We start from the raw sequence: 15,075 nt of genomic DNA, 5'->3' as shown, positions 1-15,075 counted from the left end.
CACATGCAAGAATTACACATGGAGGAGAAAGAGTGGATTGTTGCATTACTTGATGCAATGTCCCATTAGATAGTAGGAGAGAGGAGTACATTGTGTAACTTCCAAATACCTAACTTTTAACTACTATATTGATGGATAACATTAAACACCCCATTTTTACATCACTTTATTAGTGAGCACTTTATTATTCATCCAAATCCTAACATATCTAAGTTCTAAATATGATCATCTATCTCCAACAAATTACATATCACACACCATGACACAGAAAAAAACTTGATATCGTTCAATATGTGACAATGAGACACTATATTGATGTCTCCCAAGAAAGAGTGAGTTAGTAGCAATCAACATTATGTCACTAATTAACACATAATTTATCACATAAGTCACTTTATTTGACCACTAACTAAAAATTATTAGACTACGTAATAAAGTATATTATTAAGTATGACCATTATACTAATTAAACTGTACCACAAACGTGGAGACAAATATGGAAAAAGTCTCAATCTTTATATATGTGAACAACGACTGACTCAACAAAAGATTCTAGACAAGGAAAAGATGTGGGGGATAATACAAAGTTGTTAACCCGTTACCCCTACCAGAAGCAAGCATATAAATACTAAAATCATATTTAAATTGACCCATACCAAGCATCATACAAAAAGGACATATTGTCAAGCACTTTCAGATAATGCCCAAACCTCAGTAACATGATAGCTTTTTTCATTTGTCTATGACTAAAATACATAAAATATAAATTCATCTTGAATAACCAATAGCAATGGAAATCAAAATAAAGAAGCAATAATACTTATATCCACCTTCTTCATTGAACTTTCTGGTGTAAAAGAGAAGCACTCTTTTGCTGAACTTTGTGTAGCATAAGTTGAATCTGCCACCCTTCTGAATGGCAACCAGAAAGATGCAAGTAGGAAAACAAAACTTTGTTAGCTATGAAAGAGATTCACCTACTTAGGAAGAACATAATAAATAAAGATATCAATGTAAAAGAATAAAAAGCCAGATGACGCATATGAAACTAAAGAAAATAGTAGCAACAGATATGGTGCTTCTCAATGATGTGACAAGACAAAATGTTTATAAGCAAGCCGAAACTAGTAATTAGTTTAGTTCAAATAAATCTAATTTTTATTCATTATTAAAACAATATGCACACGAAATGTTGGCAACAATTTGAACACATGAACATTACTTTCACTCACCAGAGTAATAGTTTTGTGCTTAATAATGTTTCTGTAAAGATACACAACCCCTGCTTATTGTTTCCAATGCATTATTACCATTATGGTCTAACCGTAACAACTAAATGCCAAGAGTTGCATAAAGTTTCACAAGCAGGGGGGGAAGGGTGTTGAAAACTAAAAATACAAAAGGGAATAGGCATTGTGGAATACATAATGTTTTATTACAATGGAGTCGTTCTATATCTATATGCAGTCACTTAATATATATGTGCCATTTATTACACATATTAATGTTACTTTATTAAACTTGATACCTAGTATTCAAATGTCGATACTCCAACATTCCCCCCCCCCCCCCTAAAATGAAAATACTATTTTCAACTATTGTAACCCGCCTTCAGTTAAAACTCAAAACAGACTCTGACAAGAATGACTATAAAATTGTTGAACACCACATATGGATCTACTACCACCATCCACCAAGGCACCCAAATAACAAGCCACGGTACTTGTTGGTTTTCTAGCATTGTGGCCCAGTGACATGTTATATCTTTTGCTTTGCTTCATCTCCAAATCTTAAGATTTCATTGGTATTCCATTAGACGGATGTATATTCACTTTTGAATAAAGAAATCCACTTAAGGAATATTCCAACTCAATAGATTGCCATCTCCCTACATTGAAGGTAGAGTTCTAGTTGTATTCTACTTGACAAGCAGAGCACTCCGACTAATGTGACCTTTTCATGGAGACTTTGGAAGCTAAAATCATAGTCTTGCCACCACATAAAGACGCATAAGACCTTAGCTACAGGAGGATGACTTCATCCATTAAATTGGCAATCTTGCCTGAGGAGGCTTTGTTGGAATTTCCACACACCCTAGGTCTGGTCTATTCCTTAGCTAAGAACATAATACACTAGTAATGCCCAACCAAAAACAACTTTGCACAGCCGAATATAACAGCAGTGAAATCAATGACAATACACAAGATTCATGGCCCAAACATGTTCCTTATCAGTCCATCAATAAGAAAGTCATAGGGCTCCCATACCAGGGATAATGGCCCTTTACAATCCCTCTATAAATGCCAAAATATAATACAAAAAATGTCTGTCCAATCACTGATACAACTAGGGTTGAAGCCAATTCCTTTAGGCCCTCATCTGCCCAACATACAAATACAATTATTGTCCTTTGTGTGAGACACATAATTCATAAAATTTACAATTTTAATGATATTAAAGCTCTGAAGACAACTTATGAAACCCTAAATTAGGATTTTAACAAGGTATAATTAATATTACTCCTAGAATATATTTCTATGTAATACATGTACAAAATTTAACAATTTTACCATTGAATACCAACCTGGAGTTCTGTAGTTGAAGATGTCTCTGCTCTGTCGTGGCTCTCGCTCCCTCTCCCGTTACCAAAACGACAAAAACCTCCTTGTCAAACTGAGCACAACTTCAGTACCCAGCTCCAAAGTACTTCAAATTTGAGGTACTTTGGCCCCCGTGCCCAAATCTTCAAAAACAATTGAACTTGGACTTCCTTCTATCAGTGATACTGTTAGAATTTCCTTTTGTCCCTCTAAATCTCCAAAACTCCTCCTTCGTCTCTCTCTGTATCAATTTTTTTCCTCCCATAACAGTCTACCCATGCTTGATGAACTTCTAACCAGTCCATCCCTATGAAAGAGTTAGATCTCGCAATAGAATTGAAACCTGGTACAGAACCAATCTTTAAAACACCTTACAAAATGACAGCTCCAGAACTTCAAGAATTACAAAACCAGTTGAAGGAACTCTTGGATATAGGACACATTCAACCCAGTATTTCACCTTCGGGTGCTCCTATAATTTTTGTCAAGAAGAATGATGGTTCCTTGTGGCTATGCATAGGTTATCAAGATTTAAATCGAGCTACAGTAAAAAATATATGTCCAATCCCTCGAATTGATGACCTCTTCGACCAAATGAAATGAGCTTTTGTCTTTTCAAAAATCAATCTACGATCAGGTTATCATCAACTAAGAATTAAGTAAAGCGATATTTCTAAGACTACATTCCGAACACTCTTCAGGCATTATGAGTTCATTGTGGTACCATTTGGGTTGACCAATACACTAGCAGTGTTCATGAACTTTATGAACAACATTTTCCACAAATATCTCGATCACTTTGTATAAGTCTTCTTAGATGATATTCTCATCTACCCCAAAAATGAGAAAGAGCATGAAGAACATTTGCGAATAGTACTATCTTGCCTTAGGGAGCACCAATTATATGGAAATTTATCCAAGTGCTCTTTCTTTCAGAAAAAGATTCATTAGTTGGGTCATATTATATCTAGAGAAGGGATCTTAGTAAATCCTAAAAAAGTAAAGGCAAGCATGGAATGGCTGATACTGAAAAATGCACATGAAGTGCGAAGCTTTATGAGTTTAGTCGATTACTATCGAAGGTTTGTAGAAGGATTCTCCAAAATTGCAAAGCCTATCACAACCCTCCAGCGTAAAGGTGTTAGGTATGAATGGACTAAGGAATGTCATAGAGAATTCTCTGAACTTAAAAGATTGTTGACCAATGCGCCAATCTTGCGAGTACCTGATATGGACAAAGATTTTACTGTGTACTGATACATCCAAGCAAGGATTAGGTGTCGTACTAATGTAGGATAGAGGCGTAATAGCGTATGCCTCAAGGAAATTAAACCCTCATGAAGAACTCTATGCCACACATGATTTAGAGTTAGTCGTTGTAGTACTAGCTTTAAAGATATGGAGACACTATTTGGTAAGGAGAAGCTTTATGCTCAAAAGCGATCATCAAAGTCTACAGTATTTGTTTACCCAAAGAGACTTGAATGTTGGGCAAAGACGATGGAGTGAATTCTTAAGTGAATATGATCACGGATATTTTCCCTCATACCTATCACGGTAGACTTGAGGAAACAAGTATTAGAACATCTCTTAAAAGATAGTTGGTATTTAAAAGTGAAATCCGGACTTGATAATAAAAATCCAAAAGAATCTAAGTTTGAGGGATATGAACTTGAAGATGATAGAATTCTGCGATTACATGAAAGGATGTACATACTTGCTAGTGGGGATCTCCAAAACACCATCCTTAAAGAAGCCCACAGAGCATTATATTGTGCACATCCTGGTGTAGAGAAAATGTATGTTGATACAAAGAAACTCTTTTTTTGGGCAGGCATGAAACGCGATATTGTCCAATTCATTGCAAAATGTCTCGAATGTCAGCAAGTGAAGGTTAACCATTGTCGTCTAGCAGGTCTCCTACAACCTCATGACATCCCTATGACCAAATGGGAGATAATTTCCATGGATTTTTTCGTCAGCCTACATCTCACTCCACAAAGGCACAATGCCATTCTGGTTGTGGTAGATAAATTAACGAAAAGCGCCCATTTCATTCCCGTAAGAGATACTTACGAAGTTGCTGACATAGCTCAGGTATTTATAAATGAAATTATCAGATTTCATGGAGTACCTAAGAAGATCATATTAGATAGAGATTCACGATTCACTTCAAGATTTTGGACTTGTATGCAATCAACCTTAGGAACTCAACTAAATTTAAGTGCAATTTATCATCTTGAGACTTATGGACAGACAGAAAGCGTGAACCAAGTACTAGAAGATATGTTGAGGATGTATGTTATGGACCAGCAAACACACTGGGAAAAGTACTTACCCTTAGTTGAATTTGCATACAATAACAGTTACCACAGTTCAATTGGGATGCCTCCATTTGAAGCATTGTATGGCAGACCTTGCAAGACACCGTTAAGTTGGGACAAATTAGAAGATCAAGTGATAGTAGGGCCAGAATTAATTCAAGAGATGGAGGAACAGGTAAAGAAAATTAGGCAACGATTGAAGGAGGCACCAAATCCTTCTACCAGTTTGTTGGTCTGCTATTTCTAACCTCTTGTATCATCCTTCTACCAGTCCGTTGGCATGTTATTTCTAACCTCTTCCAGCCCTCTATCCCTTAATTTTGTCCACAGCCAACACTGTCCAAACTTCTTTAGTCCCCCTAGGCTAGCAATCCCTTCGTTGTCCAACACAGGACCTCCTTCACTTTGGCATCCTCCTTAACAAGTTTTGGAAGCCCTAACAAACGTCGGCTAGGTTTGTTCCAGTGCCTGTTCAGTCAACAATCTGCCTTTAACCAGTTGTTGATGCATTACTTCAGGATGTAGCCAGCCTTATACACCTCGGCCCTCTAAGAATGACCTTCCACAGGTCTACGGCGAGCCCTAACCAGGCTACAGCCTGTCCACAACACACAAAACAGCCCTTAACCTGCTTCAACAAACCTCCAAAGGACTCGGCCTCATTCCTGTGATCAAATTCCTTGACTCAACCTTCCATTAGTTGTCCTTCATTGCCTACTCTGCCTCCTCTTACTTGATGCAGATTCTCTTGCTTGGTTGTGGCTCCTTCCAGCGCTCTCTTGCTCACAAATGAAGTCCTTCTCACTTGTGCCTTCTAGCCTTTCCTTTCACCTATATGTATACCTCTTGTTTAAGTGTCTTGGAATCACTCCTTGTCCTTTAAGAGATCGTGCTTCACCACTCAACAACAAATTAGAATATTAAATTGCTTTCCTTCAATTCCAAACCCATTCCTTTGAGTCCAAAACCCCAACCTTGAGTACTTTCAACTTTGCCCACAAACCTATCCTTCTATAGGATTTCTCCTCACAAGCCTAGCACCGAGGGCTTGTGGGAGTACCTCCCAAGCTACCCAATTTCAACAAGCCTTTCCATTGGAGAGTGCCTTTAGGGCATTCTCACATTTCTCGAGGCATGAATTACATTTTTGAACGTAGTTTCATCACTAAAGGGGTCACCTCATATTCTACAAGGCATGTTCTACATATTTGGATGCATAGTTGGAACTTGGGGCCATTAGCATTCCCTGTAAGGCAAAATGAATGCTTCTAGGAGGATGCCTTGACCTTTAGGCACTCTTTTTAAGAGAAGAAAGCTATTTTAGGACCATATCAAAAGGAAGTTCAATATATGTGGTGGCCATGTTTTTTTAGGAAGAATGTGTATTGATGAAGGCATTTTAGTTTCAAGGGACTTAATGAAGACCATAACCCACTATATGCACATATACGAAGGGTATACCACCTTTGAGGGGTTTTACTAATATTTTTTGTCGACTACTCTGGCTATGAACTTTGAAGATGCCGAGTGGTAATGTGCACAGTCAAATCCCTGGAACAATTAAAAAAGAGGCCATTTGCTCGTATTTGGATGGGTTTCTAGCATATTTTTAAAGATTTTATTGATGAGTTAGTTAGAGAATAAGCCTATAAAAGGAGGGCTTTACTTTAAAGTTTAGTTGCAAAGGTGGTTTCATCTTGTAGAGAATACCCTAAACTAATTAGACTTATAATCTCCTAGGTTGTTATATTGCATATAAGGCAATTGTTTTGCAATTGTATCTTTCTTCTTTGTTGGGATATAAATTTGTTGTTTGTGGTATTTTTGACCAACAATGGAAGCACTCAAAAGAAAGCCTTGTTTTTCCTCCTGAAGCTATTATAGTATCAGTATCTGGGATATGTAACATGCATGATTGTTATTCAATAGAAGACTGTTATTTTACATCATATATTCAGTTTTGATGTTGTATATCAATGCAATTATTGAACGGTTGTGCTAAGGTATCATTTTGAGTATTTGTACTGGACTGAAACTATAATTACAGATCCCTGCTAGCTAGTAAACAGTGTTGTTTGGGCATGTTTGTTGGGTTAGTGTGCTTCATAATCAAGTTCCAAATACCTAGCATTGTATCCAGCTCCATAACCCTTGGATAAGGCTCTCAACTGTTAGAAAATCAGAAAGGAAGAAAGATTTTCTTATGTTGATAATTACTTGTGATATTCTTATGTTCTTGTTAACTTTCTTATGTTCTTTTATCTTTGATTCATCAAGCAATTATCAAAAGCAAAAGATGAAGATCAGGGACACTAGATGTAGGTGAACAGCCAGGGCTAAAGCCTAAAACCCCTCTATAGGGGAAAACCTAGTTAAGAACTCTTCCTTCAGTAATTCAAGTTGAGATGGACCAAGACCCTAGACCAGTAGACCTTCCTCCTCCACCAAGTCAGCATTCCAAAATGATGTAGTAGTCTCTTCTTATCCAGCAGCTTCAGCCCAGCAACAATCCAACACTTCGACTTCCCAGTTGAAGAATTTTGACCCACAACAGCAGAATTTTGGCCTCCCAATAACTACAGAATTTCGGCCCCCTTCCAGCAGCTGCACAGCTTCACACGTGGGAAATAGAGAAAATTTCAACTTTTATGCATGAAAGAGTCCTCCTTTGCTATCCTTCTTCCTTTTCTTCTTTGAATTTCACACTTTCTTTGGCCCCAGAAGTTACAGATCGAACTTGTTGTGAGTGAGTCCCAAATGAGGTTAACTTGCTACCTTTATATAGTGATTCTACTACCCAATTTAGGCCAAGTTGGTGGAGGAGGCCTAATTGACATATTTTACAATAAAATAAATGTCTTCTTTGACAAATAAATCCCAAGAAGGGTTCTTTACATTATGACATGGACAAGGACAGTTGACACAAACCCTAGAAGCCTACAATGGAGCCTTTGACCTAAAAACAATTGACCCAAGCATGAAACCCATGCTTTAATAAATCAATTTTAATAATAACAAAATTTCATTTTCTTTCTTTTAACAAGTACAATCTATTGTGACTTAAATACATTTATGAAGACCGAACCTAGTTACATTCTTCAACACTCCCTCTTAACTAGGGAGGTATTCATAATTACAACCATATAGAGGTAAATGGAAGATGTAAAGAACAAAGTTCCTTCTACAGATTAATTACTCCAGAAGACTTGGACTATAAAGATATCCACGAGGATACAAATATTATATATTAAATGTGTGAATAAGAATGATTACAATTGAAAATGAGGGTCCTGTATATATAGCCAGGTAAGTACCCTTTCACGAACAAGCATGTCTCTAAGACATGGCTTTTCAATGTTAACTAACTAATCATTAGTTAATTATTTATCGTTTATTATATTTATATTTATATTTACATTTATTATTTTATTATGAATTAGATTCATAACATAGTCTTCCCCTTAAAAAAGCTTTGTCCTCAAAGCTTATTGATGAAAGACTTGATCTCTTTTCCTTCTTTGAATGTCTTCTTGTCTCGGCATTGTCATCTTTGTTGATACTAGTTGATATGATCCTCTAAGTGAAACAAAATTGTCGCACGGAGAAGGGATCAGACCATCCTAAATTGATCTTCTGTGGAATCAAATTGTCTGATTAATAGTTATCATAAGAATGTATTCTGCAAACTTCAATATCCTTGGGAACATAATTTTGTTGTTTATTTTCTGAACGACACTGGTACGTAGCTTGATTGGAGGGTCTACTCTTGTGATTTGGATGTCGATACATATCTCCTTTGGTTTGGCTTTCCTCTATCATATTACTGGTTGATCCCTGATTTTCTTCAAGTATTGTTGTTGTTAAGTTGGCGATTGAATCATCATTTGGAATGTCCATTGTTTGGATTGCATCTTCTGCATATGTTTTAACTTCTCTAGACTCATCTTCTTCCTTGCTTGTGATATTGATTGGATCAGTATTTATTCCCTTATCTTCAACTTGAGCTGAAACGATTGTGACTTCAGTACTTCACCTTGAAGTTGTTCTAGCTTGTCATTTAGCGATATTTTGTCATTTTAAGTTTTTTTATTTGTGTAAGTAGGGTTTGGTTATGATTCCTTAAACTTACAAGCTCATCATTTTCTGAATTACCGACTTTATTCTTAGTAGCTTCATCATTTTTTTACTTTTGATTTGTTCTAATAATCTTTGATTAAGGTTTTTAAAACATAAATTTTCCTCTTATTTCTTTGATAGACTTTCGTTGAATTTTTTGTCAAAACTCTTTTTTTCTTGTTCTAACTTGTGCTTCTTAGTTTTACACTTTTTGACTCGTGCAAGAAGTTTCTCATTGTGGTTTCTTAAATGCAAAATTTCTTCGTTGCATTCTGTCGATTTTGCATGAAACCGCTCTGTGAGATCTTTACGTCTCTTCTCTGAGGCTTCACTCTTTTGTTGAAGTTTTGTGACCTCTTCTTTTAATAGTATTATTTGCATTTGCTCATTTTCTTGATATTCTTCTGTATTAAATAGTCTTCCACACCTTGGACAATTTAAATCGAAGTTTTTTTTTAATATATGTATATCTAATTACGTTTAGACAAGATGGACATTTAGTCCAAAATAGTGATTCTTGTGTGGAACTCATTTTGACTTCTTTCTTTGCTTTGTCGAGATGAACTTAGGGGTTATGTAATCGCCTTTTTTTTCCTTTCCTAATATAATTTTTTTTTAATATATAACTATGTTGATATTATATAATATAGTTTATATTAATATTATTTAAAATATATTAATATGTAACTATATATTAATATCGAATAGAATTCTATTAATATATTAATATCTAATTGAATCAATCAACCGATTTTTTTTATTTATTTTTTTCAAGTATACTTGTTATACTTTTTTTTTCTAAGTAATCTCTTTTACTTTTCATTAATTGTTCAATCCCCTTTTAAAAGTAACTCCTTTTATATATTTCAATCTAATTTATTTTTTTTTAAACCTTTTCCTCCCTTCTTCTTTTTTTCAACTTCTTCTTAAATTGATATGGAACAATTATTTAATTTTAAGAACCCTTTATATAATCCTTTTAATATAGTGCTTTCGTTAATTTGTGTTCTTCTGACTCGATGAGGGAAATCAACGGTCAAGAGTAAACTTGGAATTTAATTTATAGTTGGAAAATTAAAAAATATGATTGTACAGATGGGTGGCAACGGAGATATGAGAAGATGTGACTGTATTATGAAAAGATGCGATTGTAGGATCAAGGGGAAGAATTGATACGCGGGAATGGAGGATGGAGCATCCAATGACAGTTGAGCATCCAATGGTGACGACTATGAGGAAGGGTAAAGACGAACGTAGTGACTCTAGACAGTCGTTCGAGCAAATGGTGGCTTTGGTTGCCGTTGTGACAATGGTGGCATTCACGCGGATGGAAAACAGTGGTGGTGTAGACTCGCAAAGGCGGAAGGGGATTCAGATTGGCCTTGGTCAAGTGTCTATGGCTGTGTGCAGCACTGTGAGGCTCTGACAGCGACGATGGGAATTTAGACACGGCGAATGACAGGGACAGGTGTCAAGGACGGTCCGTGGGCGGATGTCATCGATGGGAGGTGAGTTGGCAGTAGCGGGTGACAGTGACAGACACGGGGTGTTGTTGGGTGGCCCGATTTGCAAGCAGCGTCCTGGTTGGTGGCCCGTAAGTAAGGTAAGTCTTAAAAAAATATATTTTTAATTGATTAGTATACGACTTTTATATAAATATATAATATATATATATATTTCTTTTTAATAATCTCCTCTTACTTTTTATTTTTTTATTGACCACTTTTTTTATTTTTATTTTTTTGAATAATTCTCTTCTTTTTTTTCCAACCTTTTTTTTGTAATAATATATTTTTATATGATTTATTTTCTTTCAATTTTTTTTTAATGGCCAAAGGCCTCTGACGAATCAGCGATGGATAAACTCCCAAAAGTGTAGCGAAACGCTTCAATCTCGACGGCAACAATGTTGATGAAACCTGGATGGCCAAGGGCCTGGATTGGAGAGCGTGACTCTGTGCAGCAGTGGAGCGGCCAGAGGATTGAACTGCTCTAATACCAATGTAAAGAACAAAGTTCCTTCTACAGATTAATTACTCTAGAAGACTTGGAATATAAAGATATCCATAAGGATACAAATATTATATATTAAATATGTGAATAGAATCATTACAATTGAGAATGAGGGTCATGTATATATAGCCAGGTTAAGTACCCTTTCACGAACATGCATGTCTCTAAGACATGCCTTTTCATTGTTAATCAACTAATCATTAGTTAATTATTTATCGTTTATTATATTTATATTTATATTTACATTTATTATGAATTATGAATTATATTCATAACAGAAGATCTCCAATATGAACTACTAAGAGACTAAGAGTTTAGGCACACTCAGTGCCACGGACTAGATATTTGACCAGGGTTATCTATCCGGGTGGGACTAAGATGGACTCAAGTTTTCAGCCACTCTAGGCACCATCAAGCTTACTAACCATCAACCCAAGGATCTAGGTGTGTATCCAAATTCAGAGCTCCAAGACCAATGCCACCCCCCCTCTTCGGGATCAGGACATCAAACACACATAGGCCGGCCAAATGTCCTCCCAAGCATCCACCATTAGATGCTTTCAACTCTCCTTATCAAACTAGATATACCCATTTGTCCAAGCATGCTTCCAGAGTGTTCAACCTTTTTATGGAGAGATTTACCTATACAAACACAAAGCCCAATCAATAATAAAATTTCATACAAGTAGAAAAAAACCTTTAAGGTCTTCATTCATTCGGATGTTGCTCATATAAATTTGTCCAAATACATCTTGTCGAAAGCTTTCTTCTACCACTTCTTCAACAGCACCAAATATAGCCTCAGTACTTCTCAAGTCTTTTGTTTGCAACTTCATATTCATCAATAGTACTTTGCTTACTTTAAAGTATTTACTGTCATAATATGCCCTCCCTCTCAATTGGGGAGATATACCCTTTCTTCTATCCAAGCTCCCTCTTAACTTAGGGAGATCAATTACTTTCTTTTACTATCATCAGAGAAGTTATAACTTCATCAAGGTCATCTTGATCATGCTCATATGGACATCATGTGTACCTGCAAAACTTTAATAGCAAGTACAACCAAATATATATAGAAGCACGAAGTTAATAGTATCAAAGTTATGTTAATATAACGGAAGCATCAAAACAATCAAATACTTCAAACATCAAACACCTGAAGTTAGTTAGGTTCATAATCAGTGAGAGACATATACTTCTATACTTCAACTTCTTGGTAGGGTTTTGTTACAAACCCTAGACTACAACATAAAGTAACTTAGATCAATCTCATTCTATCTAGGGCCTCAATATTATGGCAGATTTTACTATGATCCATTACAAACCCTAGATTCAATCTTAGAGACACAAAGCCTTAAATATCAGCAATTCAATCAAATAACAATTCTACTATACAATTTAGATTCTACTAGGGTTTGTTGCAAACCCTAGATTTGACAATCATATCCTAGAATATCAAACTTCTACTAGGGCTTTGTTACAAACCCTAGAATTTACAGACTATGAGCATCAACAATTAGGTTAGCATATATACATATCTAGGATTTCATAATCATGCATAAGCATAATACAACAATATCTACTAGGTACACCGTACACCTAGGACACAAATATCAATACATTAAAGTTAGACATACAACAATTTTGACCAAGCTAGGGTTTCGATTAGAGAGACGAACATACACCTAGGGCTTCATCGCTAGGATCTTACTATAGACATTACAAGGTTTTGGTCATAGACCCTAATTTACGAAAACTTAAAGGTCTAGCACTCCATTTTAAATATTAATAGAAAACCCTAAAGGACTAGGGTTTTTATCATAACAATACCAAGATTCTAAACAAGAGAGTAGGACTTCTAGACTTCATCATTAACCCTAAGAAGACTAGGGTTTCATAACTGTGGACATCCCCTTAGGTTAGGGTTTTATATAGAACCTTTTAAGGTTCTATACAAATGAATATAATGAGGGTAGATTCAATCTAATGATTAATCACCCAAACAAAAATCTCTTACGATTCAAAACCCTAGACATAACAATGTTAGTAATGTAGAGCAAAATTTCAAAAAAAAAAGAATGATTGTTCACTTTGCATGAAGAGAACTTTATAACAAAACTTATAGTTTTAAGAGATAACTCGAGTTGTTCCTGTGAAAAATTGGATGTCCAAATTTCTGCCGCAACAACTAATCAAGTTTCTCCTACTTGTTAATTTCTGAATCAATTACTTATTGTTTCCTACAGTGAATATCGAAACTAATACATTGCAGTCTACATTTAAATTATTAGCGGAAACAAGAAACTGAACAAGAAAGAGATACAACACATCTACACAGTTATTTTTGGACAAATGTCCCCAGAAAAACCCAATGCAGGAAAACCAGTGCAGCAGCTCTGAGGGTTTTATTATTATGCAGTAGTAATTTCTGAATACAATCTCTAGATGCCTTCCCAGCAATCCAGTTACAGAGAATATCACTGACAGGGAGATAAGTGAGGTTACCTCACACTATCACTAGAAATCCTGGTTGATCCAACCACTGAATGAACTGTCGTTGGCTACCTCTGTGCAATCATTGCGTCAGCCCAGCGTCGCACCCTCTAGGGACTGTGTCACTCCTCCCGGCTAATCGATTTGCCTCTAAGATTCTGACTTCTGCTCTCTCGGTCTCACACCATGACTTCCAGCAACAAAAATCAATCTCCTCAGCAAATTTTCGAACTTCCTCAAGGCTTTGTGCTACCTCTATGTGGCCCTGCGTGGCTCTGCGTTAGCCTATCTGGCTTTGTGTTACCTTTGTTGGATCACTCTCTCTCTCTTCTTTGCTGAGTATTCTCTGACCAGGAAAGACCTCCCTTCGGATATTATCCCTGCCCCTCACTGCAAAAGATCACCATCGAAAATCTCTCCGACAGTTGCTTTGCTTCAGAAAATCGAACTCCTGATCTCCCCTCTGTGTATATTCTCCAAGTGCCCCTGAAGCCTCTTCTTATATCTTTCTGTTGGACAAGCAATGGCCCAGATTAACTTCTAACCAATGGCTTAGATCATTTTGGCTTGATCCTTGTCTTGTTCTAGAAGTTACACCCACAATTTAGATTAATACCCATTAATTATTTTAATTTCCTAAGTTTATACTTAGGGTCCCATTAAAAATAATTAATTAATTTAATAAAATTGTCTCCGAGCGGAATTTCCCCAAACGATTTCTGGGTATTGGAGAATGCATGTGTCTAAGCCTCCTTGCACATTTTAAGACTTTGAGCACATCTGATGCTACCAGAAATCAACCATCCCTCTTAGCAAGGAATGTGCTCTAGCAGTGCGCCCTGCTGAAGCATCACTCTGTTTTGTAACATCTCCTTTTGCGTTGCTGATGTCTGACATCCTGTCCACCAACTACTACACAAATGTTGCACATGTACTACTACTGACCCTACCACTGTCAACACTGCATCCATACTGCAACTCCCTCTCAATTCTGCATCTGCGCTGCTGCTGACACTGCCACTGCCAACACTGCATCTGCACTGCAACCTTCTCCAACTGCTACTGCTATTGCATCAGCAACAGAAAAGCATCCCAAATTACTAAACTGGTGTTTAGTATGATGCATCTCGCTACTGGAGTCTGACTGCTGCTAGTCTCTACTCTGACCCTCTGAAGCTTTTGCGTCGCTGCTAACATCTACTCTGTGCCAACTGCACTCCTGCCAACTCTAGCTCTGCGCTGCTCAGTCTCTAGCGCTCCTAGCCACTACAACTGTCACTCCGGTACTCCTCTATACCAATTGTCACTGGTCCATCCTGCTACTTCTGATTTGGGTTCCCGTAGCAAGGAATTGATTTGAGAGGTGGACTCCTCAAGGACCCTGCCCATCTGTAGTCCTTTCGAACTACAGCTCTAAATCACCCCACCTCCCTCCTGGAGATGCCTGGGCTATCATGGCGAACTCCTCGATCTTCATGGCTGCAACCTTCAGATCATGCTTCTCATCTTTGTCCTTCTTCCTGAGAGGA

The 15,075-nt window shown here is 36.7% G+C and overlaps 1 protein-coding gene across 9 annotated transcripts in view; it reads right to left on the bottom strand.

Annotated features, from left to right (window-relative positions):
- Window positions 1–15,075, bottom strand: part of LOC149141933 (uncharacterized) — a 446,950-nt gene that overhangs the window by 359,916 nt on the left and 71,959 nt on the right. For 7 of the 9 annotated variants that reach the window (XM_089446276.1, XM_089446274.1, XM_089446267.1 and 4 more), the window contains one exon: window positions 831–912. In XM_089446276.1, coding sequence (XP_089302402.1) covers window positions 831–912 — 82 coding nt within the window. The remainder of the gene's footprint in view (window positions 1–830; window positions 913–15,075) is intronic. The other 2 variants (XM_089446268.1, XM_089446272.1) reach the window with 1 other exon arrangement.

This window comes from Pinus tabuliformis, chromosome X (genome assembly GCF_031772625.1).
Source record: "Pinus tabuliformis cultivar Carrire ecotype Pingquan chromosome X, CPIR1, whole genome shotgun sequence".
NCBI classification, from domain to species: Eukaryota; Viridiplantae; Streptophyta; class Pinopsida; order Pinales; family Pinaceae; genus Pinus; species Pinus tabuliformis.
Note: the sequence above shows the minus strand (reverse complement) of the source record. Positions and strands in the feature narration are given on the sequence as shown.